General features: G+C 46.0%; 1 protein-coding gene across 4 annotated transcripts; it reads right to left on the reverse strand.

Moving 5' to 3' along the window:
- Positions 1-730: 730 nt before the first annotated feature.
- LOC142462212 (uncharacterized) lies at positions 731-22,871 on the reverse strand. Of its 4 annotated transcripts, none has more exons than XM_075563891.1 (5): positions 22,438-22,871; positions 13,450-13,597; positions 13,211-13,269; positions 6,932-7,058; positions 731-2,841 (listed from the first exon to the last, which is right to left on the reverse strand). In XM_075563891.1, the coding sequence occupies exons 2-5, from the start codon at positions 13,514-13,516 to the stop codon at positions 1,046-1,048; spliced, it is 2,049 nt and encodes a 682-aa protein (XP_075420006.1). In that variant the 5' UTR covers positions 13,517-13,597; positions 22,438-22,871; the 3' UTR covers positions 731-1,045. The 4 variants fall into 4 exon arrangements, with proteins under 4 accessions (XP_075420006.1, XP_075420007.1, XP_075420008.1 ...); XM_075563892.1 differs by having other exon boundaries at positions 13,450-13,591; positions 22,391-22,871; XM_075563893.1 differs by having other exon boundaries at positions 731-2,838; positions 22,391-22,871.
- Positions 22,872-23,242: the final 371 nt, after the last annotated feature.

A 23,242-nucleotide genomic window follows, 5' to 3' on the forward strand; every position in this document is an offset into this window, starting at 1 on the left:
GCTGCCCCACAGCTTCTCTCCCTGAGAGTGTCTTCTGGTCCAAGAGGAGGTGTTATTGCTAACGCACCTCCCATTCTCCCTGTCTACGTACTGCTACTCCCTCCAAAAACAAAGCTCTTTTCTGATGTATCAAGGACGTGATCTTTTCCCAAATTGTTGCCATTCTCCATTCCCGTACAGCGCTTCTCTTCCGGGTCCTCTGGTGGGTGAGGCAGTGTGCGTTACAGCTAAAGCAATGGCCACGCTCACTACAAAGAGAAGAATTTTCACCTGAGAGTGTCTTCTGATGTTGGTAAGCTTTGACTTGCAGCTAAAAGCCCTGCCCACACTCCTTACACACGTGGCTTCTCCCCTGAGGGGTTTCTCCTCTGGTGGGGAAGACCTGACTTCTGGCTGACACCTCATCTAAATACGTTTCCTGGTGTCAGGTGAGAGTTGACTTGTGGCTGTAGCTTTACATCCTCAATGCAAACATAAGAATTCTCTCAAGTCCTTGGTACATAAGGAGGACATGTTTCCAGGTAAGGCCTCACTGACAACGCTTATACACACATGGCTTCTCCCCAGAAGTCTGATTTCTGGCTAATGTCTTGCCTACACGCCAGGCACACCGAAGGTCTGCCCCCTGAGTGTATCCCCTCAGGTCTCAGAAAATCTGACTTCCGATTAAAGCCTTGCCCACGCTGCAAAAAGACATGTCCCCTGAATGCGCCCCGCTGCTGCATAAAAAGGTGTGATGTTGGCTAACACGTAGGCCACACTCACTGCAAACATAAGGCTTCCCGTGTGTCGTGTCTTCAAGTGTTTTTAGTCATCCACATGCCAGGCACACATGTGGCCCCTCCCCCTGAATGCTTCCTCTGGTGCATAAGACTGACAGTACTGACTTCTGGGTGAAGCCTCATCCACACTCCAGGCCCAAGTCGGGTTTCTCTCTGTAGTGTGTCCTTTGTGCACAAGGAAGCCTGCCTCCAGAAAGCCTCGCCCACGCTCCTTACACACACTTGCTTGTCCCCTAAGCGTGTCCCTGGCTGCAGACGTGACCTCACTCCCTCTGGGGAACAGCCTCATCCATACTCCAGGCGCATGGAAAGCTTTGATCCTGAGCAGGTCCTCTGGGGTCTGGTGATGGGTAACTTGTCACGACAGCCTTGCCCACATATGGCTTGTCCCTCAAGTGTGTCCTCTGGTGTTTCAGGACATTTGACTTGGAGCCAAAGCCTCGCCCACACTCCAGGCACACATAAGGTTTCTCTCCAGAGTGTGTCCTCTGGTGCCTATTAAAGGATGACTTATCGATAAAGCCTCGCCCACACTCCAGGCACACATAAGGTTTCTCTCCAGAGTGTGTCCTCTGGTGCCTATTAAAGGATGACTTATCGATAAAGCCTCGCCCACACTCTAGGCACACATGTGGTTTCTCCTCTGAGTGTGTCCTCTCATGTTTGCGGAGGCCTCTCATGTTTCCAAAGCCTCGCCCACACTCCAGACACACATGAGGTTTCTCCCCTGAGTGTGTCTTCTGGTGCATGAAGAGGCCTAACTTGCGGGTAAAGCCTCGCCCGCACTCCAGGCACACGTACGGTCTCTCTCCTGAGTGTGTCCGCTGGTGTCTGATGCAGGATGACTTATCGATAAAACCTCGCCCACATTCCAGGCACACAAACGGCTTCTCCCCGGAGTGTGTCCGCTCGTGTTTGCGGAGGCCTAACTTCTGAGTGAAGCCTTTCCCGCACTCCAGGCACACGTAAGGTTTCTCCCCTGAGTGTGACCTCTGGTGTCTGATGAGGATGGACTTATGGTGAAACCCTCGCCCACACTCCTTACATACATGTGGCTTCTCCCCTGCGTGATCCAGCCGATGGACATAGAGGGCTGACTTCTTGGTAAAGCCTTGCCCACACTCCTTGCACACATGTATCTGCTCCAAACCTGAGTGTGCCATCTGGTGCACACGGAGTGTTGATTTCTTGGTGAAGCCTCGCCCACACTCCTGGCACACATACGGCTTCTCCCCTGAGTGTGTCCTCTGGTGCCCATAGAGGCCTGACTTCTGAGTAAAGCTTCGCCCACACTCGTTGCACACATACGGCTTCTCCCCGGAGTGTAACCTCTGGTGCACATAGAGGCAGGACTTCTGGCTAAAGTTCCGGCCACACTCACTGCAAACATAAGGCTTCTCATTTAAGTGGGTCTTCTGGTGTTTGATGAGATTTGACTTGACATTAAAGTATCGCCCACACTCCAGGCACATGTAAGGTTTCTCTCCTGTATGTGTCCTGTAGTGCCTGACGATATCTGACCTACGCTTAAAGCCTCGCCCACACTCACTACAGACATAGGGTTTCTCCAGAAAAGGGGGCCTCTGGTTTGTGAAGGGCTCTGATTCCAGGCCACAGTCTGGTCCATCCTCTCCAGAGGAGACTGCTCCAAATCTTGAGGTCTCTAAGTCCTTCAACCCCATGTCTGTTTCCACAGAGCTCATCCTCGGGGCAGACTTGGGCCCTACTCCGACCACTGTGCTGCCTTCTCTGGGACTTGCTGGCTGTCTCTGGGGAGGGATAGAGAATCTCCTTGAAATTTCTCTCATCCCTGTCCTCTCCCACAAGTATGTGGAGACGTCTTCTCTGTCCCGACCTTCGGTGTTCTCACTCCTGCAGCTCTGAGGAGGCTCCTGCTGCTCTGACTGCTTCTGAGGCCCTGGGCTGGAGCTCCCTGGATGGAGGTGATGTTCTGCACAGAAGCCTGGGAAGAGCTGAAGCTCCCGCTGGCTGAGGAACTGCTGACAGGAGAGAGCCAGCAGGAGGGAGGCACAGGGGTCGATTTCTGGCTTTGGATCTGCTGGAGAGAGAGAGAGAGTAGCTATAGAGTGGGTTACTCTAGCAGATTACTGCAGTTACAGTTAGGTTAAACGTGACACCTTACATTTATCTACCTCTTATCTGATACATAATTACTTCAGTTTTTAATATTTTCAGCTTTGGTTTCTTTTCTTTTTTTTAATCATTTTATTGGAGGGCTCATACAATTCATCACAATCAATACTTCCATCCATTGCGTCAAGCACATTTGTACATTTGTTGCCACCATCATTCTCAAAACATTTTCTTTATATCATTGGGTGCACACCTTCACGATATAATCACTGAGGACAAACGGGTGCATAAGCAAATGTGGCGAAGAAAGCTGATGGTGCCCGGCTATCAAAAGAGATAGCGTCTGAGGTTTTAAAGGCTTAAAGGTAAACAAGTGGCCATCTAGCTCAGAAGCAACAAAGCCCACGTGGAAGAAGCACACCAGCCTATGCAATCACGAGGTGTGGAAGGGATCAGGTATAAGGCATCATCAGAACAAAAAAATCTTACCATAGTGAATGGGGGGGGGGGTGCAGAGTGGAGACCCAAAGCCCATTTGTCAGCCACTGGAGATCCCCTTGCAGAGGGGTCTAGTGGAGGAGACAAGCCAGTCAAGGTGCGATGTAGCGCCGATGAAAAATACACAACTTTCCTCTAGTACCTAAATGCTTCCCCCCTCCCCCCTGCCACTATTATGATCCGAATTCTACCTTGCAAGTCTGGATAGACCAAAGGATGTACACTGGTACAGACAGGAACTGGAAACAAAGGGAATCCAGGGCGGATGACATTCAGGACCAGTGGTGTGAGTGACGATACTGGGAGAGTAGAGGGAGAGTGGGTTGGATTGGAAAGAGGGAACAAGGATCTCTATGTGACCTCCTCCCTGGGGGACAGACAACAGAAAAGTGGGTGGAGGGAGACGTTGGACAGGGCGAGATATGACAAAATAATAATTTATAAATTATCAAGGGCTCATGAGGGAGGGGGGAATAAGGAGGGAGTGGAAAAAAATGAGAACCTGATGCCGAGGGCTTAAGTGGAGAGCAAATGCTTTGAGAATGATGAGGGCAATGAATGTAGAGATGTGCTTTACACAATTGATGTATGTAAGGATTGTGATAAGAGTTGTATGAGCCCCTAATGAAACGATTAAAACAAAAAAATATACATTTTATTTTACTTGAGCCCTTGGTATCAGCTCATTTTCCCCCTTCCCTCCCCCACAAACCCTTGATAGTTTATAAATTATTAGTTTTCCATGTCTAACACTGTCCACTGTCTCCCTTCACCCACTTTTCTGTTGTCCACTCCCCATGGAGGGGGTTATATGTAGATCCTTGTGATCAGTTCCCCCTATCTCCTCCACCTTCTCCTTACCCTCCTGGTATCGCTACTCTCATTATTGGTCCTGAGGGATTTTTCTGTCCTGGATTCCCTGTGTTTCCAGCTCTTATCTGCACCAGTGTATACCCTCTGGTCTAGCCGGACTTGTAAGGTAGAATTCAGATCATGATAGTGGAGGGGAGGAAGCATTAAAGAACTAGAGGAAAGTTGTAAGTTTCATCAGTGCTATACTGCACCGACAGCTCATCTCCTCCCCTCGACCCTTCTGTAGGAGGGGTGCGCTTTGGGTCCCCACTCCACACTCCCCGTCATTCACAATTATATCATTTTTTTGTTCTTTGATGCCTGATACCCGATCCCATTGACACCTCGTGATCATACAGGTTGGTGTGCTTCTTCCATGTGAGCTTTGTTGCTTCTCAGCTAGATGGCCGCTTGTTTATCTTCAAGCCTTTAGGACCCCAGATGCTATATCTTTTGATAGCCAGGCATCATCAGCTTTCTTCACCACATTTGCTTATGCACCCACTTTGTCTCCAGCGGTTGGGTTGGGAAGGTGAGCATCGTGGAATGCCAGTTTAATAGAACACAATGTTCTTGCATTGAGGGAGTACTTCAGTACATTGAGGCCCAATGTCCATCTACAACCTATAAATATATGCACATAGAGCTATTTCCCCATCGTCATATAAAAATAATTTACATATGTACATGCCTGTATTTAGACCTCTATAAATGCCCTTTGCCTCCTAGCTCTTTCCTCTATTTCCTTGTACTTTCCTCTTGTCCCACCATCATGCTCAGCCTTCATTTGGGGTTCAGTAAGTTCTCTAGGTTACATTGCCCTTGCTCAAGCCCTACCAGGCCTCCTACACCCTCCTTGCCACCAATTTTGGATCACTTGTTGTTCCCTTGTCCCTGGGGTTGTTAACACCCACTTCCTTTACCCCACCTCCCCCTCTCTCATGGCCCCATGGAACCCTCAGTCCCATGATTTTCTCCTCCAGATTGTTTATCACCCATATCTTCTTTAGATAGACCTGCAGAGATAATAATATACAGAAAAAACAAAGCAGAGCAAAACAAAGCAACAAGAGAACAAAACAGCAACAAAAAGAAAAGCCTGTAAATAGTTCAAGGTGTTTTTGTTGACCTTTAGGAGTGTTTTCCAGTTGAGTCTGATGGCCCTGGCCCCAAAGTCTATTTTTGGTATTCCCTGAGGACTTCGTTGCTCTGTTCCCCTTGCTGTTCTGTTGCACGTCCTTAGGGTTTCACCTCAGTGTGGTGGGGTCAGACCAGGTGAAATCCCCACAGTGTGTCTCCAGTGTTGTCCCCTATAGGGCTATGGGGCAGGTGAGGGACATTGTGTCTCGTAGTGGGGCCAGCCCATGGTCCTCTCTGTGCTTTGGCTGCTCTGAGCGGCAATACGGTCCTCAGGGCTTGGTGGGCCAGGATGTGCTCCACTCTCTCTTCCTCTCCTTATGCTTTGTTTACAATTGAGGTTTTACTCTGTTTCATTGTCATTGTCATTGGGCCATTTCTTTGTTATTTGTTTTGATTTTGTATGTTTTTCTGTACATGAAACTCAGGCTAGGTAAATCTATGGAGACAGCACCAGGATTCACAGTTTCAAGGCACAGGGCAGAGAAAGTGGGTAAGAATGGAGAGCTAACAATAACGAGCACAAGGAAGAGGACATGTCCTGGAATTGACTGCGATGATGCTTGTACAGTTCTTATGAATGTGATCGAACTAGTGAAATATTATGAATTATATACTGGTGAGACTGTTAAAAAATAATTAAATTTTGTCCATAAGGTTTGTAGTTACATAATTTCAAGTCAACTTGATGACATATAAAAGTGTAGGGGTGGAGTTTAGCCTGTCAGTCAGGTCACCGCCTGATGAGCTCACTTGAAGGCACAACCAAGATATGTAGCTCTTTGGAGGCCAGCCTCTCTCTCTTTCTCTACCTTCACCTTTCTGCTTGCTGGCCACGCTGGGGGCTGCCAGATCCCTGCAATGTTACCACTGCCATTAGGTGGACTTGGCACCCAGCAACCTGTGGCAGTCCTGCATCTTACATCTTTGCATGTGACTGCGTGAGTCTGAGGAGGGACTTGTGGACTATTATTGAACTTACGGACTTGAGTTGGACTGGTATAAGTTCTCTCCTATACATCTAAGAGTGTCTCTAGATTTGTCTCTCCAGTCAGCCCGGCCTAACATAGGGTCCTACAGGCTGGAATCATTAAGTTAGCAGTTTAACAGGCCTTTCTTCTGTAGTGCCATGGGATGGGTTCAATGCATCCATCTTTAGGTTAATAAAGAAACACAAACTCTTTAAAACACCCAGAAACCTTTAGTACATGAAAAAAAAAAATCTCACTGCCATCGAGTCATTGCTGACTCATAGGGACCTCTATGAGTTTCTAAGGCTGTAACTGTTTATGGGAGTAGTAAGTCCAGTCTTTCTCCTCAGAACTGCTGGTACATAGAGATCCGAAATTACTCCTTGTCACAGAATTGACTCTGACAGAGCCCGTAAACCATCACAGAGGCAGGCTGCCATGTCTTCCTCCTGAGGGGTGAATGGTGATCTTTCCGTCAGCAGCCAAGTGATTCTTCACATGTGCACCAGGAGGGCGCCTTTGGTACTTCGTTGGTGGTCAGTAATATATGCCTACTGAATTATTATGTAAAGGAGAGAAAGAAGAGCACATCCTCACCCAAGGAGAGCAGATCCCTGTACACCTCCAGCATCACTTCTCTGTAGAGGCTCTTCTGCTCAGAGTTCAAACTCTTCCATTCAGCCTCCGTGAAGACCACCGTGACGTCCTCGAAAGTCACTGGCTCCTAGAATAAGGAATCAATCAGTGCTCAGCACATCACCAGAAATTTTCCTAATCCCTGAAGTTTAAGGGTAACCCCAAAGTCAAGGATAATGAAGCTTATTTATTCCTTTGCAGAGAACACAGCTCTCCGTGTAAGCTTTTCCTGGGCATGACTCTGTACCTGGATGTGTGAGAAAATCTGTGAGCCACACGAGTTGTGTACAAAGCACATGCTGGACCGCAAACACCTATGACTTCACAGGAGAAATTATCTATGATTCAATTTGAAAGCAGTATTCAAGAAAGTGATTTTGAGAATTCAAGATGGAGGACTTAAAATAAACAGGAGCGTATAGGATGGGCAAGAAAAGAATAAAAGACATTAGAGTTGGGGAGGGGGGTTGTGCTAGGCATAAAGCTGGTGACGATTCAAAGGAGAGGTTGGAATGAACTTTAAACCCCTATAAATACCCTTTGTCACCTAGTTCTTTCCTCTATTTCCTTTTACTTTCCTCTTGTCCCACTATCATGCTTAGCCTTCATTCGGGTTTCAGTAATTTCTCTCGGTTACCTTGCCCTTGCTGAATCCCTACCAGGTCTTTCACACCCTCCTTGCCATTGATTTTAGTTCACTTGTTGCTCCCCTGTCCCTGGGTTAGTCAGCACCACCTCCTTACCCCATCATCCACCTCTCCCATGTCCCCCAGAACCATTGGTCCCATTGTTTTCTCCTCCAGACTATTCATCCAGTCTATCTTATCTAGATAGATCTGTAGAGATAATGATTTGCACCAGAATTTAAATTCTTGACAACTTCAATCTTTTTTCCTTTTATTGTGACGTTATCTATTGACTCTGCTGTAACTTCACAATTTGAGTCATGCCTCACCAAAAAACTGAAAATCCCAAAAGCTTTATCCCCATCCACTTCATCAGGGGCGACTCTGCTTTGAGGAGGCAGCTCTTCCCAGACAGACTGTGAGTGTCTTCCAGAATTGAAGGTCATCTTCCAGCACTGTACCAGACAGTGTTTCTCTGCTGTTCATTCAGTTTTCAGTGGCCGGTCTCTCAAGAAGGTGGCTCTGATGGTATATGAAATACTTGTGGCATCTTCCAGCATTACAGCAACATTAGAAGCCGCAACACTACAACAAACTGACAGTCACCTTCCCCACATCCTAAATGGAATGCCTAAGCCTGGCCCTGGGAAACCATATGTGTTACCGTGGACTCACCCATGCCAGGTAAGTGTAAACAATTCAAAAACAAACAAACCTGTGATGAAGTAAATTTAAATTTAGTAAATTCCACTTGATTTTATAAACAAGTCACTTCAAACTCAAGAGTTTCTCATTTTGCACAGTTCCAATATGCACAGATTTCAATTGCCACAGTTTAACTAAATAGCTGCAGTCCCGCAAAATGGTTCAAATTTCTAGGAGCCCTGGTGGTGCAGTGGGTACACATTAGTCTGGGATCGCACGCTTCCCACTAGCCGCTCCTCCAGAGAGAAAGACTGGGCTTTCTACTCCCATAAAGAGTTCCAGTGTCCGAAACCCACAGGGGCTTGTTATGAGTCAGCACTAACTTGATGGCGGTGAGTTTTGGTTTTCGTTTCTTTTCTTGTGGCAAATTAACTATGATAAGGTCAGATTTTTCAAATAGCTCTTCAGTTCACAGGTCACTACACAATAATATGAGGGTGCGTTAAAAAGTCTCTGGAAAAATGGAGGTAAAAGACAACAGAATTTTTTCACAAATTTTTTGAAGCATCCTCATATATATGTGCATCGAGATCAGGAATGAATCACATCACTTCTTTCAAAATCCAGTTAATCTGAAGGGAAGAAGGGATCCATCCAATCTCTCAGGACGATTAAAGAAGTCCACTGAAGCACCACACCAGGGACTCTCCCAGACCTTGCTGTATCCATCTCTTGATTTATAGCCTTCATTTGCTACAATGAACCTGCCATCATAAATGCAGCAAAGGAAGCACTCTGCTTCCTTAAAGACTACAGCCTCAGGAACACTATAGAACACTTCTACTCTGTCCTACAGTTACTATGAGCCAGAATCAACCGCATGGTGGGAGGAGGGATGCTCAAGACGGGCCCTTGTAGACGACTACTGGCATTACATGATAGTACCTAAAAATCAGTTTTTACTACAATCTCTCCTTTGTCTATTAAACAGCTCAATATTAAAAAGTTTACATGGAAAACCATACACAAGAAGATACCATAAGACAGTATGCATGTGGCTGTGTAGTGAAGTTTAAAAGTACATTTTAAAACTTTAACAAGCTCAGTTTATTTTTTAAAATATCCTTTGAGTCTTTTTTTTATTATTAAAAAACATTTTATTAGGGGCTCATATAACTCTTATCACAATCCATACATATACATACATCAATTGTATAAAACACATCTGTACATTCTTTGCCCTAATCATTTTCTTTTTTTGTTTTTTAATCTTTTTTTTAAAATTTTAACAATTTATTAGGGGCTCATACAATTCTTATCACAGTTCATACATATACATACATCAATTGTATAAAGCACATCCATACATTCCCTGCCCCAATCATTCTCAAAGCATTTGCTCTCCACTTAAGCCCCTTGCATCAGGTCCTCTTTTTTTTTTCCCTTCCCTCCCCTTTCCCCCCTCCCTCATGTGCCCTTGGTAATTTATACCTCGTTATTTTGTCATATCTTGCCCTATCCGGAGTCTCCCTTCCCCCCTTCTCTGCTGTCCCTCTCCCAGGGAAGAGGTCACATATGGATCCTTGTAATCAGTTCCCGCCTTCCAACCCACTCACCCTCCACTCTCCCAGCATCGCCCCTCACACCCTTGGTCCTGAAGGTATCATCCACCCTGGATTCCCTGTACCTCCAGCCCTCATATGTACCAGTGTACAGCCTCTGCCCTATCCAGTCCTGCAAGGTAGAATTCGGATCATGGTAGTTGGGGGGAGGAAGCATCCAGGATCTGGGGGAAAGCTGTGTTCTTCATCGGTACTACCTCGCACCCTAATTAACCCATCTCCTCTCCTAAACCCCTCTATGAGGGGATCTCCATTGGCCGACACTTGGGCCTTGGGTCTCCACTCTGCACTTCCCCCTTCATTTAATATGGTATATATATACATATACACATATATACACACACACTTATATCGGTTTTTTTTGCATGATGCCTTATACCTGGTCCCTTGGCACCTCGTGATCGCACTGGCTGGTGTGCTTCTTCCATGTGGGCTTTTTTGCTTCTGAGCTAGATGGCCGCTTGTTCACCTGAGTCTTAATATTAATCTTGGGTATCAGGAAAAGGGGGCCCTTTTCATGCATGACATAGAGGTTACAAGTTGGACTGAGATTCTCAAGATAGGCAGTTTGAAATTATCAACCACTCCTCGGGAAAGAGGCTGGGCTTTCCATTCCTGTAGTGAGTCATCGCCGCAGAAACTCACAGGGGCCGTGCTCCCCTGTCCTATGGGGTCGCTATGAGCAGGCATCTACTCGATGGCAGTGAGTCTGGTTTTCAGGAGAGTAAGAAGGAAACTCAGACTATATCTCACTGTCATCCTGTTCATTAGCATAAGCGAGAACTCCCTCCCAAATGGGATTATAACGACAGGCATAGACTTTACATCACAAATGAGATGATGGCACTGGAGTGATAACTGCCTCGGGGTGTGACAGGGAGGAGAGGGTGGGAAAGGGGAGCTAGCAACAATGAGCACAAGAAAAAAATGCTCTGAAATTAATTGTAGTGATGCTTGCACAAGTCTTTTTAATATGATTGAACAATTAAATTGTATGAAATCGGTGGTGAAGAGGGTGTGGGAGGCCTGGCAGAGCATGATCAAGGGTAAGGTAACAAAGAGAAATTGCTGAAACCCTGGTGGGACTGAGCATGATAGTGGGATAGGAGGAAAGTCAAAGGAAATAGAGGAAAGAGCTGGGAGGCAAAGGGCATTTATAGAGGTCTCGATAAAGACATGTACATATGAAAATATATTTATATATGATGATGGGGAAATATTTCTATGTGCATATATTTATAGGTTTAGTATTAAGGTAGCAGAAGGACATTGGGCCTCCACTCATGTACTCCCCTCAATGCAAGAACACTTTCTTCTATTAAATTGGCATTCTATGATGCTCACCTTCCCGACACAACCGCTGAAGACAAATGGGTGCATAAGAAAACGTGGTGAAGAAAACTGATGGTGCCCAGCTATCAAAAGATATAGCATCTGGGGTCTTAAAGACTTGAAAGTAAACAAGTGGCCATCTAGCTGAGAAGCAACAAAGCCCACATGGAAGAAGCACACCAGCCTATGTGATCACGAGGTGCCAAAGGGATGAGTTAACAAGCATCAAAGAACAAAAAAAACATACCATTGTGTGCTCATCTCCATGATATTATCGCTGAAGACAAATGGGTACATAAGCAAATGTGGCGAAGAAAGCTGATGGTGGTCGGCTATCAAAAGATACAGCGCCTGGGGTCTTACAGGCTTGAAGGTAAACAAGTGGCCATCTAGCTCAGAAGCAACAAAGTCCACAAGGAAGAAGCACACCAGCCTGTGCCATCACGAGGTGTAAAAGGGATCAGGTATCAGGAATCATCAGAACAAAAAATCTTACCATAGTGAATGAGGGGGGGAGTGCGGAGTGGAGACCCAAAGCCCATTTGTAGGCAACTGGAGATCCCCTTAAAGCTCGAGGAGGAGACGAGCCATTCAGGGTGTGATGTAGCAACGACGAAAAAGACAACTTTCCTCTAGTTCCTAAATGCTTCCTCTGCCCCCCTCCCCCCACCCCCCAACTATCATGACCCAATTCTACCTTGCAAGTCTGACTAGATTAGAGGATGTACACTGGTATAGATAGGAATTGGAAACACAGGAAATCCAGGGTGGATGATCCCTTCAGGATCAGTGGTGTGAGTGGTGATACTGAGAGGGTACAGGGAGGGTGGGTTGGAAAGGGGGAACTGATTATAAGGATCTACATGTGACCTCCTCCCTGAGGGACCGACAACAGAAAAGTGGGTGAAGGGAGATGTCGGACAGGACAAGATATGACAAAATAATGATTTATAAATTATCAAGGGTTCATGAGGGAAGGGGGAGCGGGGAGGGAGGGGAAAAAACGAGGACCTGATGCTAGGGGCTTAAGTGGAGAGCAAATATTTTGAGAATGATGAGGGCAATGAATGTACAAATGTGCTTTACACAACTGATGTATGTATGGATTGTGATCAGAGTTGTATGATCCCCTAATAAAATGATATAAATAAAAATTGCATGAAATGTGAAGTATATGCCCACAAAACTATTAATCAATCAATAAAAATAGGGTGGTAAACAACAGAAGAAAGGGCAGAAAGATTTTAAAATGCTCGGTTCTGGAGTGCAAGACAAATGGGACAGCGGGTGGCTATTTCTGACAAAATTCCTTTAGTAAATTTTTAAAAATCATTTTATTGAGAGCTTGTTCAACTCTTATCACAATCCATATATCCATCCACTGTGTCAAGCACATTTGTACATTTATTGCTCTCATCATTCTCAAAACATTTGCTTTCTACTTGAGCCCTTGGCATCAGTTCCTCGTTTTCCCCCCCTCCCAGTACATGTTTTTTAACTGACTGCATTTATCAGATTCATGAAAGCATTGAATATAAAGCTACATATTTTTCTCAGAAACCCACAGGGGAAGTTCTTCCCAGGTGAACCGACTCGATGACTTTGTTTTCATTTTTGTGTTTTCTGTATGAGCTGGAGGGACAACAGCAACTCAAAGCACTACCTGAGCAGTTGTGCATCCCAAAAGGAGGGCGCAAATGGCTGCCCACGCGAAGGCTGCTATCCGGGTCACTCGGCTGTACGTGTGGAAACGTGCATCTGTGTATGTTTTGCTGCATATATTTTCAACAACATTAAATAAATAAACAAACTCCTTAGAAAAAATTTCATCTCTCAACCGGTATCTTTTCCAACAAGGAAAAATTAAAATGCAGAAGTGAAAAAAAATAATTTTAAATTGCCTTAACATAGCATCTGACATAAAGGCCTGAAATACCTTCCCAAAACAGAGAATTCATAACTATTCCCTAGAAAATGAGCCAGAATGTCAGAAAAATAGGCTAAGTCCCACTCACCAGTGTTGGGAGCTTCCTTTTCTCTTCTTGGGGCCAGTCAGTCTCCGTAAAAGACAAACCTAAGGGAAGAAAGAGGCGCTCTGAGAAACCTTGCCTCCCACAACGCTCCCAGGGTCGCGCTTCTGAGCCAGGGACAGAGGAAAGATGGCATCTTCTCCAGCTGTGGCCACCAAAGCAGGCTCGCTTGAACCTGGAGCGCTGGTCCCTCTCTTCACCTCTCCACTCTCCACGGCGCTCACCTTTTGCCTTATGTCTTCCAGTCCATTTCGTCATTCTCTCCACATCTTCCGTGTTATCTAAAGACATCTTCTTCCGATCCTGCTCTCCTTGGGCAGAAGTGTCAGGCAGCGTAACAGTCCCCGTGTCAGTCCAGTGCTGGCCCTGAAACTAAGCCAGAGTCATTTGGAGGTTATTTCACCTGGAGAGGATGTTCTGTTGTCTGGGCTGGCTTCTTCACACCTCAATGAAGAAAGACCCCTTTGTGTCCATGCACCCAGGTTCTGTGGGATGGAGAAGCAGTGTGACACTGCTGCGTCCTGTGTGGGCCTCTCCAGCAGGGGCCCTCTCACAGAGTCTCAGCCCAGACAGAGCCTCTAGCTCTATTCACGTCTACCTTACACACCTTCCAGCCTTTGACCTGGCACCCCTTCCCTGGCAAAACTGTCTTGCCACACACCTCAGATTCAAGCTCCATGCCCCAGGCAAGTTCCTGCTACCCAAAAAAAACAGCCAAAGCCTGTCTAGAAAGCACTCTATTTGTCAAAGTCCTCCCCTTGTGTATTCAGATGACGATGTCAGAAGCTATGCCAACTCTAGAAGGCCCTCAAGATACCTTGGACAGGATCTCAGCTCACACGACTCCAGTCCGATTGCTCCCCGGTTGCTAGTGTTAACGATCCTTGGGTCAATCACTTCTAGCCATGGTGACAGTCTGTGCCGAGCAGAACTGCTCCACAGACTTGTCAGGGTTCTGACCTTTTGGAAGCTGATTGGCAGGCCTATCTTGCAAGGTGCCCCTGGATATGTCAAATGTCAGCTAGTAGTCTAGGGCTTAGTTGTTTGCCTAACCAAGTATCTCCTTACTGCTGCCTAGCACCCCTTTAAGGGAGGCTAAGTTCCCTTAAGAAGTTCTCCTGATTCAGGCCCCAACACTGAAGACATAGCTGCTCATTCCCTCTTCTGTCCAAACTAGACATGTCACTTCAATCACATCACATTATAGTTTTTCTGACTTCCAGCAAGATGGTCAACTAGGTTGACACACTACCAAGACCCTCTATAACAAAAACTAAAAGTGAAAACGATATGGATGATGATCCCGAAACTCTGTGCTTCAAAGAAAAAGATAGAGAAGCAATTGAAGACTAACTAGGAGAAGCAAATGAAGAACAGTTGAGGCAAGGAAATGAACAGGGAGGGTAAACTATCAGTTGGCCTGACACATTGTGGTCGCTGTCAACCTTCACAAGCAGTGCTTCATCTGGACAATATGAAAAATGACTCCACTTGCTCAGACCAGAAAGCAACTATGCCCACACTTCTCAGCCACACCCACACCTCCTAAAGCCCCACCCCCAAGGGACGCCCCCTTTCCTGTGCTATCTGATCAACCTGAGGACAGCCAACACAACCCAAGGCCCTCTCAAGTGCACTGTTGGAGAAGCATACAAAGAACTGCACCCACACTCGGATCCTCTATTAGACCCACTGCACCCACAACACACCAACAAACAGTGCTAAATACAGACACACCACCACGTCTCTGAGACAACAATTGCAGTCCATGTGAAAAATATAACCAAAGAGTGTGGGCAGCTTTGGGTTCACAAAACCAAGTGTTTACATCAGAATACAGTCTGCCCTAAGGGTTACAGGGGGACCAGCCCCACCCAGGCAAGCATAGTCGCCCACTAGGATACCCCAGGAGTTTGGCTGAAGAGCTCCCACCCTTAAGAGCCCCCTCACTGCCTAACAGCTTGTCCTGGGGCTGCAGTTCTTGGTCTATTAGACCAAGGGGAAAATGGCGGTTTGGGGGGGGGAAGGAGCCAGCCTACCCTCTCCTTCAAGTTGCCTTTTCTTTCAGCTGTGACTATTTTTAACTTTGCACATAAGAAAGTTCTTCTAAGACATGAGTCAGTCCAGTCAGAAAGCTCAGGTTCCACCTGCGTCCAACCTGCGGCTGTAGTGGAAAAATTAAAATCCCAGCAATGTTGGGATGAAGAACCAAGCAAACATGGCGCACATCTGGACTAACTATAAAAAGTACGCTCAGATTGCATGACTTCCCAGGAAGCTGTGACTTGTCAGTAATTGTGGCAGTTACATAATTTCCTGTCAACGTGAGCCATGGGGTGGAGTCTGGCCTGTCAATCAGGTCATAGCCAATGAGGCCACTGTGTGGGCATGGCCTTCTCCTGAGAATTCAGGGAACTCCTCCTGTCTTCCTCCCTGGAGGCAGGGCACACACTCTCTCTGCTTCACATTCCTGATGACAAGCCACATGGAACCACGCTGATGGCAGCCTGAGCTCTGGAGATGCTTCCACCACACTGGATCCACAAGACTTTCCACCCACTGGCCTGTGATCTTCCTGCATTCGGCATCATTGCACATGCTGTGTGAGTCAAAAGAGGAATTTATAGACTAGTATCAGACATATTGGCTAATATCGGACTTATGGACTATGATCTGGGCAGGGCTAGGATGTTTTCTTAATATACAATTACTCTTAGATAAAAAAAAACTCTCTCTTACACACATAGGAGTGTATCTCTGGATTTGTTTCCCTAGTCAACCCAAACTAACACAGCAACGTTTTGACAAATGTGGGAGCACTGGCCTTTTTAAAAAGACCGTGTAGTTTGGTAAATACAATTTATCCTTTCCCCTATAAGCTGTACACTCAGAGAGTGAATCGGATTTTCAAACTAGTAACACACATACACAATCCCTAACAGGGAAAAAATCAATTCTTTGTTAATACTTTTTAATATTAATACCCCCTAAAAAACCTAAACTTTCAGTCAGAAGAGTAAAGTTTTATTATATCAGATAAATTTATCATTAATGAGTTCTTCAAACATTGCTGTGGTTTTTGTTTTGTTTTTTGTGTGTGTGGGGGGGGGTGGGAGGTTTGAGATAAGCTCATTTATCACTAAAGACTTCAAATCCATTTGTTTTATTTCCACCACCCCCCCCCCCAACCTTTATTTTAAGCCACTGAGACCACTATTAAGGTTTGAGGGATAAGAATCTAGAGCAGTGGAACCAATTACAAGGATCTACATATAACCTCCTCTCTGGAGGATGGACAACAGAAAAGTGGGAGAAGGGAGACGTTGGACAATGTAAAATATGACGAAACACCTAATTACTGAGTCCATCCTGACTCATCTCAACCTCATAGGGCAGAGCAGAAACTGCACGGCCGGGCTCCTGGGGCAGCAACAGGCAATGGAGTTGACTGGCTGACCTCTGGCAAGCAGCCACTGTTGCTCAAACTGCCATCTATGGGTCGCAGCCCAGGGCTGGACTCACTGTGCCACCAGGCATGTCTACTTAGATTTTACTAGAGTCAACCAGAGTCATGTGCATACCTGGATCAGTGCAGGCTAAACAAAGTAGATAAACTGGTTTGGTGGGTTTTTAAAAAATATTTTTACATATTCTTGCACCCTAACCTCAACAAGAACAAAACAACATGACCCCAGTACCCTCCCCACACACTCCCTACAAAATTAGGAATTACCTCAGCCAAGAGCTGAAGCAGAATGCCAATTTCCAGAAGCTTCTGAGTCACAGAAAACCTGGGCATTAAAGGCCAGCAGGACCGAGAGGATGAACTAACAAGTCACAGCAGAGAAAACACACAGCAAGACTTCATGAGACTTAATAAGAGTTTCTGGAAGCCCCAAGGCACAGGTTTGAAATTCCACAAGTGTAGAATCTCTGAGGGTCCATGGAAATGCAGAGCGGGATGATTTTTATGGCACTATGTTTCCTAGGCCCTCCAGAAAGTCCACTAGCAAAGAGAGCTTTGGATTCCTGTTTTCCAACTACACCACTTGTTTTAGGATACAAAACAGACACTACCCCCGACACAACGGCTGGAGCCAAAGTGGGTAAACAAGTAAATGGGGTGAAGAAAGCTGATGGTGCCTGGCTATCAAAAGAGATAGTGACTGGGGTCTTAAAGGCTTGAAGATAAACAAGCGGCCATCTAGCTCAGAAGCAACAAAGTCCACATGGAAGAACACACCAGCCTGTGTGATTGAGTGGTCCCGAAGGGATCAGTTATCAGGCATCAAAGAACAAAAAAATCATATCATTGACTGCACACCTCCGTGATAGGATCGCTGAAGACAAATGAGTGCATAAGTAAATGTGGTGAAGAAAGCTGATGGTGCCCGGCTATCAAAAGAGATAGTGTCTGGGGTCTTAAAGGCTTGAAGGTGAACAAGCGGCCATCTACCTCAGAAACAAAAAAGCCCACATGGAAGAAGCACACCGGCCAGTGCAATCACGAGGTGCCAAAGGGACCAGGTATAAAGGTATCATGCAAAAAAAAAGATATATGTGTGTATATGTATATATATGTGTGTGTGTCTATATGTGTGTGTGTGTGTGTATATATATATATATACATATATATATATATATATATATACCATATTGAATGAAGGGGGAAGTGCAGAGTGGAGACCCAAGGACCAAGTGTCAGCCAATGGAGATCCTCTCACAGAGGGGTTCAGGAGAGGAGATGGGTCAATGAGGGTGCGAGGTAGTACCGATGAAGAACACAGCTTTCCCCCGGGTCCTGGATGCTTCCTCCCCCCAACTACCATGATCCGAATTCTACCTTGCAGGGCTGGATAGGGCAGAGGTTGTACACTGGTGCATATGGGGGCTGGAGGCACAGGGAATCCAGGGTGGATGATACCTTCAGGACCAGGGGTGTGAGGGGCGATGCTGGGAGAGCGGAGGCGAGTGGGTTGGAAAGGGGGAACTGATTACAGGGGTCCACGTGTGACCTCCTCACTGGGAGAGGGACGGCAGAGAAGGGGGGGGAGGGAGACTCTGGATAGGGCAAGATATGACAAAATAACGATGTATAAATTACCAAGGGCATATTGGGAGGGGGGAGTGAGGAGGGGAAAAAAAAAAGAGGACCTGATGCAAAGGGCTTAAGTGGAGAGCGAATGCTTTGAGAATGATTGGGGAGGGGAATGTATGGATGTGCTTTATACAATTGATGTATGTATATGTATAGATTGTGATAAGAGTTGTGTGAGTCCCTAACAAAATGTAAAAAAAAAAAAAAAAAGAATGACGAGGGCAACAAATGTATAAGGGTGCTTTGCTCAATTGATGTATGTATGGGTTGTGATAAGAGTTGTATGATCCCCAATAAAAATATTTATTAATTAAAAAAAAAGAGAGACACTACCACCACCCCCTGCAATCTCAAATATACCGTATATACGCCAAACCAAGTATAAGCCGAGGTACCTAATTATGACCTGGGAAACCAGAAAACCTGATTGACTCGAGTATAAGCCTAAGGTGGAAAATGCAGAAGCTATTGGTGAGTTTCAATAATCAAAACAAATGAAAATAAAATTACTAAAAATTGAGACATCAGTGGGGTAATGTATTTAAATATTTATTTTTAATACAAAACATAAAAAGGACAAGTTATTTAACATTAGTAAACCAGCACAGTAAGTGGAAAATAGGTTCAACAAAAGCAATAAGGTATCAACAATGATACCTTAAGAGTACCATTCCCTAAGCTCAATCAGCAACCAAGCTAAAATGTAAAGAGTTAAAATCCTTCAAAACTGGATTCATCATCATCATCCATATCCCAATGTAGAGCTTCAGCTGGTGTGAGGTCATCATAGACGCTGTCCTCACTGAGATCGCCATCATCACCATCACTGCTGTCATTTTCATACAAAGCAGTCTTCACTGCCATCCATAGCATTATTAATACATTTCTGGAAGGCACGTCGCACCATGTCTTCTAGAATGCCTTCCCATGCATCTCAAACCCACTTTGCTATTAACTCTATGTCAGGCTTCATGAGATTTCCTCCTTTTGTTAGTCGGGCTTGACCAGATAACATCCATTCATAACACTGACCCGTGTATAAGCCAAACCCATTTTTCAGCACGTTTGTGCTGAAATATTCGGCTTACATACAAGTATATATGGTAATTTAAGGAAAACATTTATTGTCTTAAAATAGACAAAGGTGACACAAAGGCACAGACACATCATGTGGATGAGGGAGGCATAAGGACGAGGCCAGAGTGACAGGAGAGGATTCACAATTGAGAAGCTAGATAAATAGGACCTGGAACAAAGGGAACTGTCACAAATTTATGATTGGGGACAAATCAAAAAATAGTTACAGTTGGGGCTACAGAAGCAGGGACACATACACTGTTAGAAGGGCTTACAAGATTGGTCCAGGGCCCTCTGACCAAGGCAATCAAGGGCATGACTCATGACTATGTAACCCCCTGGATTGTCCCCAGTATCGTGACCTCCATCAGACATAAGCAGGCAAGCCCCTAAGAGAGAGAATGCCTCTCCCTGGACTGGCTGCAGCTGGGTAGAGGTAATCTACTTTCCAAGGTACTTTACAAGATTATCCCTGATTAATGATGAGAAAGGATTCAAGCGGACCCTGCAAATGGATTGTGCACTGTCACTGCCATCTATAGGCTTGTGCAAACCAGGGTGCTCAGAATTTAGGCTCTAATGCACTACGTAGAAGAAGCAACTCCAGACATTGTATAAGTTCACTTCCCAACGGTCCCATGATTTACGTCTTAAATTGAGGCACAAAGAAGTTGTATCTTTCTTAAGACACAGTATTTAAGTGCCTGGAGTTGACTACTAGTTGGGTGCCACTTAATAATGTCAATAGCAACTGACCTCTCTGAGGTGTGACAATTCTCAAAGTACACCTGTTGCTGATTAACTCCCTGCCTGGTGCGGTTTCTGTGCCAATGAAGACATGGAGATGAGGAAGGTAAGTGGCCCCTCTTCCTAGGAGTATTCAGACAAGTACATCATCCTTGGTAAAGTAGAGGGGCGTCAAAAAAGAAGACCTTCAACCAGATGGATAGACACAGTGGCTACAACAATCGGTTCAAATTTCTAAACAATTGTGAGGATGGCCCAGGACCAGGCAGTGTTTCTTTGTTGTACATAAGGGTGTCTATGAGTCAGAACAGCACCTAACAACAAGCAGAAAAGGAACTGGGAAGGATGAGATGCTCTGGTCCAGTTCCCAAACATCAAGTTCTGGTGGTGTAGGGGTCACATGTTGGGCTTCTAATCATAAAATCAGCAGTGCAAAACCACCAGCAGTTCCAAGGGAGAAAGACGTAACTTTCTACTCCCACGGAGAAAAACGACAGCATCCATTCTACTCTGTCCTAAAAGGTCACTCAAAGTCAGAATTAATTTGATGGCACTGAGGGTTTTTTTGAACAAGGAAATTATACATATCCATAGAATGCCAAGTGAACATTTACATTTGAAGGGGGGTGTGTGATTAGGATGTGTTCTTAGCTTGTGATGTGTTTTAAGGTGCAAAAGCAAACCCAATCTCAAATATTGTTAAAGAACATTCATTAAATCTAGTGTGAGACCAAAATGGTGATCTAGGATTCACAATCAGAACACCAGTCAAATAAATCTTGGAACCAAGGAAACTCCCACATTCATGATTGGAGGCAGATTAATATATCACAGGTACAGGTAGAGCTCCAGAATCAGGAACAGGACCATCACTGGGGCACTTATTACACAGCCTAACAAAAAATTCTTGTTTCTTAGTATCTTGTCGTTAAGCCTGTTACTTGGGTTACTGGGGTGCTCGTTCATAAAACTGCGTTGGTTAACCCGAATCCACTCTAGTATCTTGTGTGTAGAATTAATGGAAAAGTTTACATCAGAAATCTGTGCTTTTGGCACAAAATAATACACTTTTCATTTTTAATGTATCAAACATATTATTTAAACACATGAAAATATCCTGATTTTTTTAATAGGTGAGCTGTTTTGCTAGCTTTTCATATTTTCTCTTTCCACAACTGGGCCATTACTTAGTATTGTGAGGAATGTTAAGGAACGACCTCATATCCTCACCTAGAGTTGAGAGATGTAGATGAAACAGGATTGCCCATGAGTTAAATGCTGATTCTGGTGGACTTCCATGGGCTTCACTGTACTAGTCTACTAGATTTAAAATCTGTCCTTAATTTTAAAAAATAAAGAAAAAAATTCTTACACCTAGACTAGACTAGAGATGTTTGAAGTGATCTGGAGAGTTGAGGAACAGTCCAACCGAGGTGGCTGCCCAGCTACCCCTGCCCTAAACCAGAGGTGACCAGCTGAGCCCTAACCCCCAAAGCAGAAGTAGCCAAATGGCTTCCTACACGACAACTAAACTACTAGTCTAAGTCACAAAACAGAGGTCACTGCCACCCCACGAACACTGGGACAGCAGATCCCATACAGGCAGAACCTCTCCTGAGTGGTGACAACCATTCAGAAAAACACTACCTAGATACAGGCTCTGCCGTGCTGTTCACCACCAAAAAGCCCTTAAGTTTATTATGCCAATGTCAATTTCATCTCCAGTGACGCGCGCACACACACACCGCCCACCCCGTCCCTGCAACCGACCAAGGCACACCTTCAATGCACTATCCCCACCCCTCAACTACCACCTGGTTTGTCTATAGCGCCTTCCAAAGGCCGAGAAAGTTGACATGAACCAAAAGTCCTGGATTCCCTCCCACCTTGACGCGGATGTTGTCAAACTGGACAGACTAAGTCCTGCACACCAATAAGGCCAGGGTTTTACTGCCCGATCCACATCCTCACCAACAGAGGGGCTAACAAACTCGGACGGTGCGGTCGGGTAGGCTGCTACCGAAAGTCGTGGACTGGAGCCCACCTGCCGCTCCTCTGCGCCCGCAGAGATTCACAACCTCGGAGACCCTACAGACGATTAGAAATCGACCAGATGGAAGTGAGTCTTTTGTTTTGGGCTGAGCTCATACCCACAGCTCAGATGACCCCGGGTCCCTCTGGACTCTGGAATTGCCCGACTCGGATCGATGAATCAAATTCGAACCTCCACATCCCTCTCTCACCAGCTCCAACCGGAGACTGACGGTCCGCGAAGCGCCAAGCGACTCACAGATGCAAGGTTTCGTCGTTGCCAATATCCTCGGCCCCAAGTGCGTCTAGAGTGGCGCCACCTTCAAGACGAAATACCTGGAACTTGGTCACCGAACCCACAGTGCAGCCGCACCCCGCCACGCCCCAGCCGAGCTGCCCGGCCGGCCCTCCGCACCGCGCAATGACAACCACTAAGCGCCTCCGGGCTCCGTCGGTAACCAGCCGCGGACCGACTCGGGAACTACAGTCCCCAGAATCCCCTCGCCGGCAGCTCCCATTGGTCGGCTCAGGCGCGCCTTCTGAGGCAAGCGGTTAAAATAACTGCACAGGAGCCTGTCGCTTTCCTTCAAATGCCTTTGACCAGACTGGTCGTGGTCCCCAAGTGAGCTCTCCACCGGCCTGTCTACACCTGAGGGAATACGCGCAAGAGCAGCCCGCGCTACAGCTTACGCACACGACCGTCGGCGCGCGCCTGATGACGTCAGAGGCGCTTCCGGTGACGTGCGGCCGCCCCGCGCGCCGGCCGGAAAGATGGCTGCCGACGCTGCTTTGACTGTCGGATCCCAGCTGAGTTCCCTGACGTCAGGTGCGGTTCACCTACGCTTGGCTTTGGCGAGAAAAGGACCCCAAAGTCAAACACATTTTATACGAAAGCCAACATCACTAAAGCAGAGTTGATTCCAACTCAGAGCAAAACTAGGATTGCTAAGACTGTAAATCTGTACCGAGCTAGACGTCTCCAAAACGCCTGGCGGGCGGGGGTGGAAACTCCAGCCTTTGATTGGCCACCCAACGCTTAACCCACCGTGCCACCAGAGCTCCTA

Source organism: Tenrec ecaudatus, chromosome 12 (genome assembly GCF_050624435.1).
Source record: "Tenrec ecaudatus isolate mTenEca1 chromosome 12, mTenEca1.hap1, whole genome shotgun sequence".
NCBI classification, from domain to species: Eukaryota; Metazoa; Chordata; class Mammalia; order Afrosoricida; family Tenrecidae; genus Tenrec; species Tenrec ecaudatus.

Excerpts from the sequence above, each read along its gene's own strand:
- LOC142462212 (XM_075563891.1), bottom strand. The coding sequence starts at position 13,516 with ATGTCTTTAGATAACACGGAAGATGTGGAGAGAATGACGAAATGGACT. Across the intron at positions 13,270-13,449 it reads TGGAAGACATAAGGCAAAAG|GTTTGTCTTTTACGGAGACT; the intron begins GTGAGCGCCGTG and ends TTCTTCCCTTAG. Across the intron at positions 2,842-6,931 it reads CAGGGATCTGCTCTCCTTGG|CAGATCCAAAGCCAGAAATC; the intron begins GTGAGGATGTGC and ends CTCTCTCTCCAG.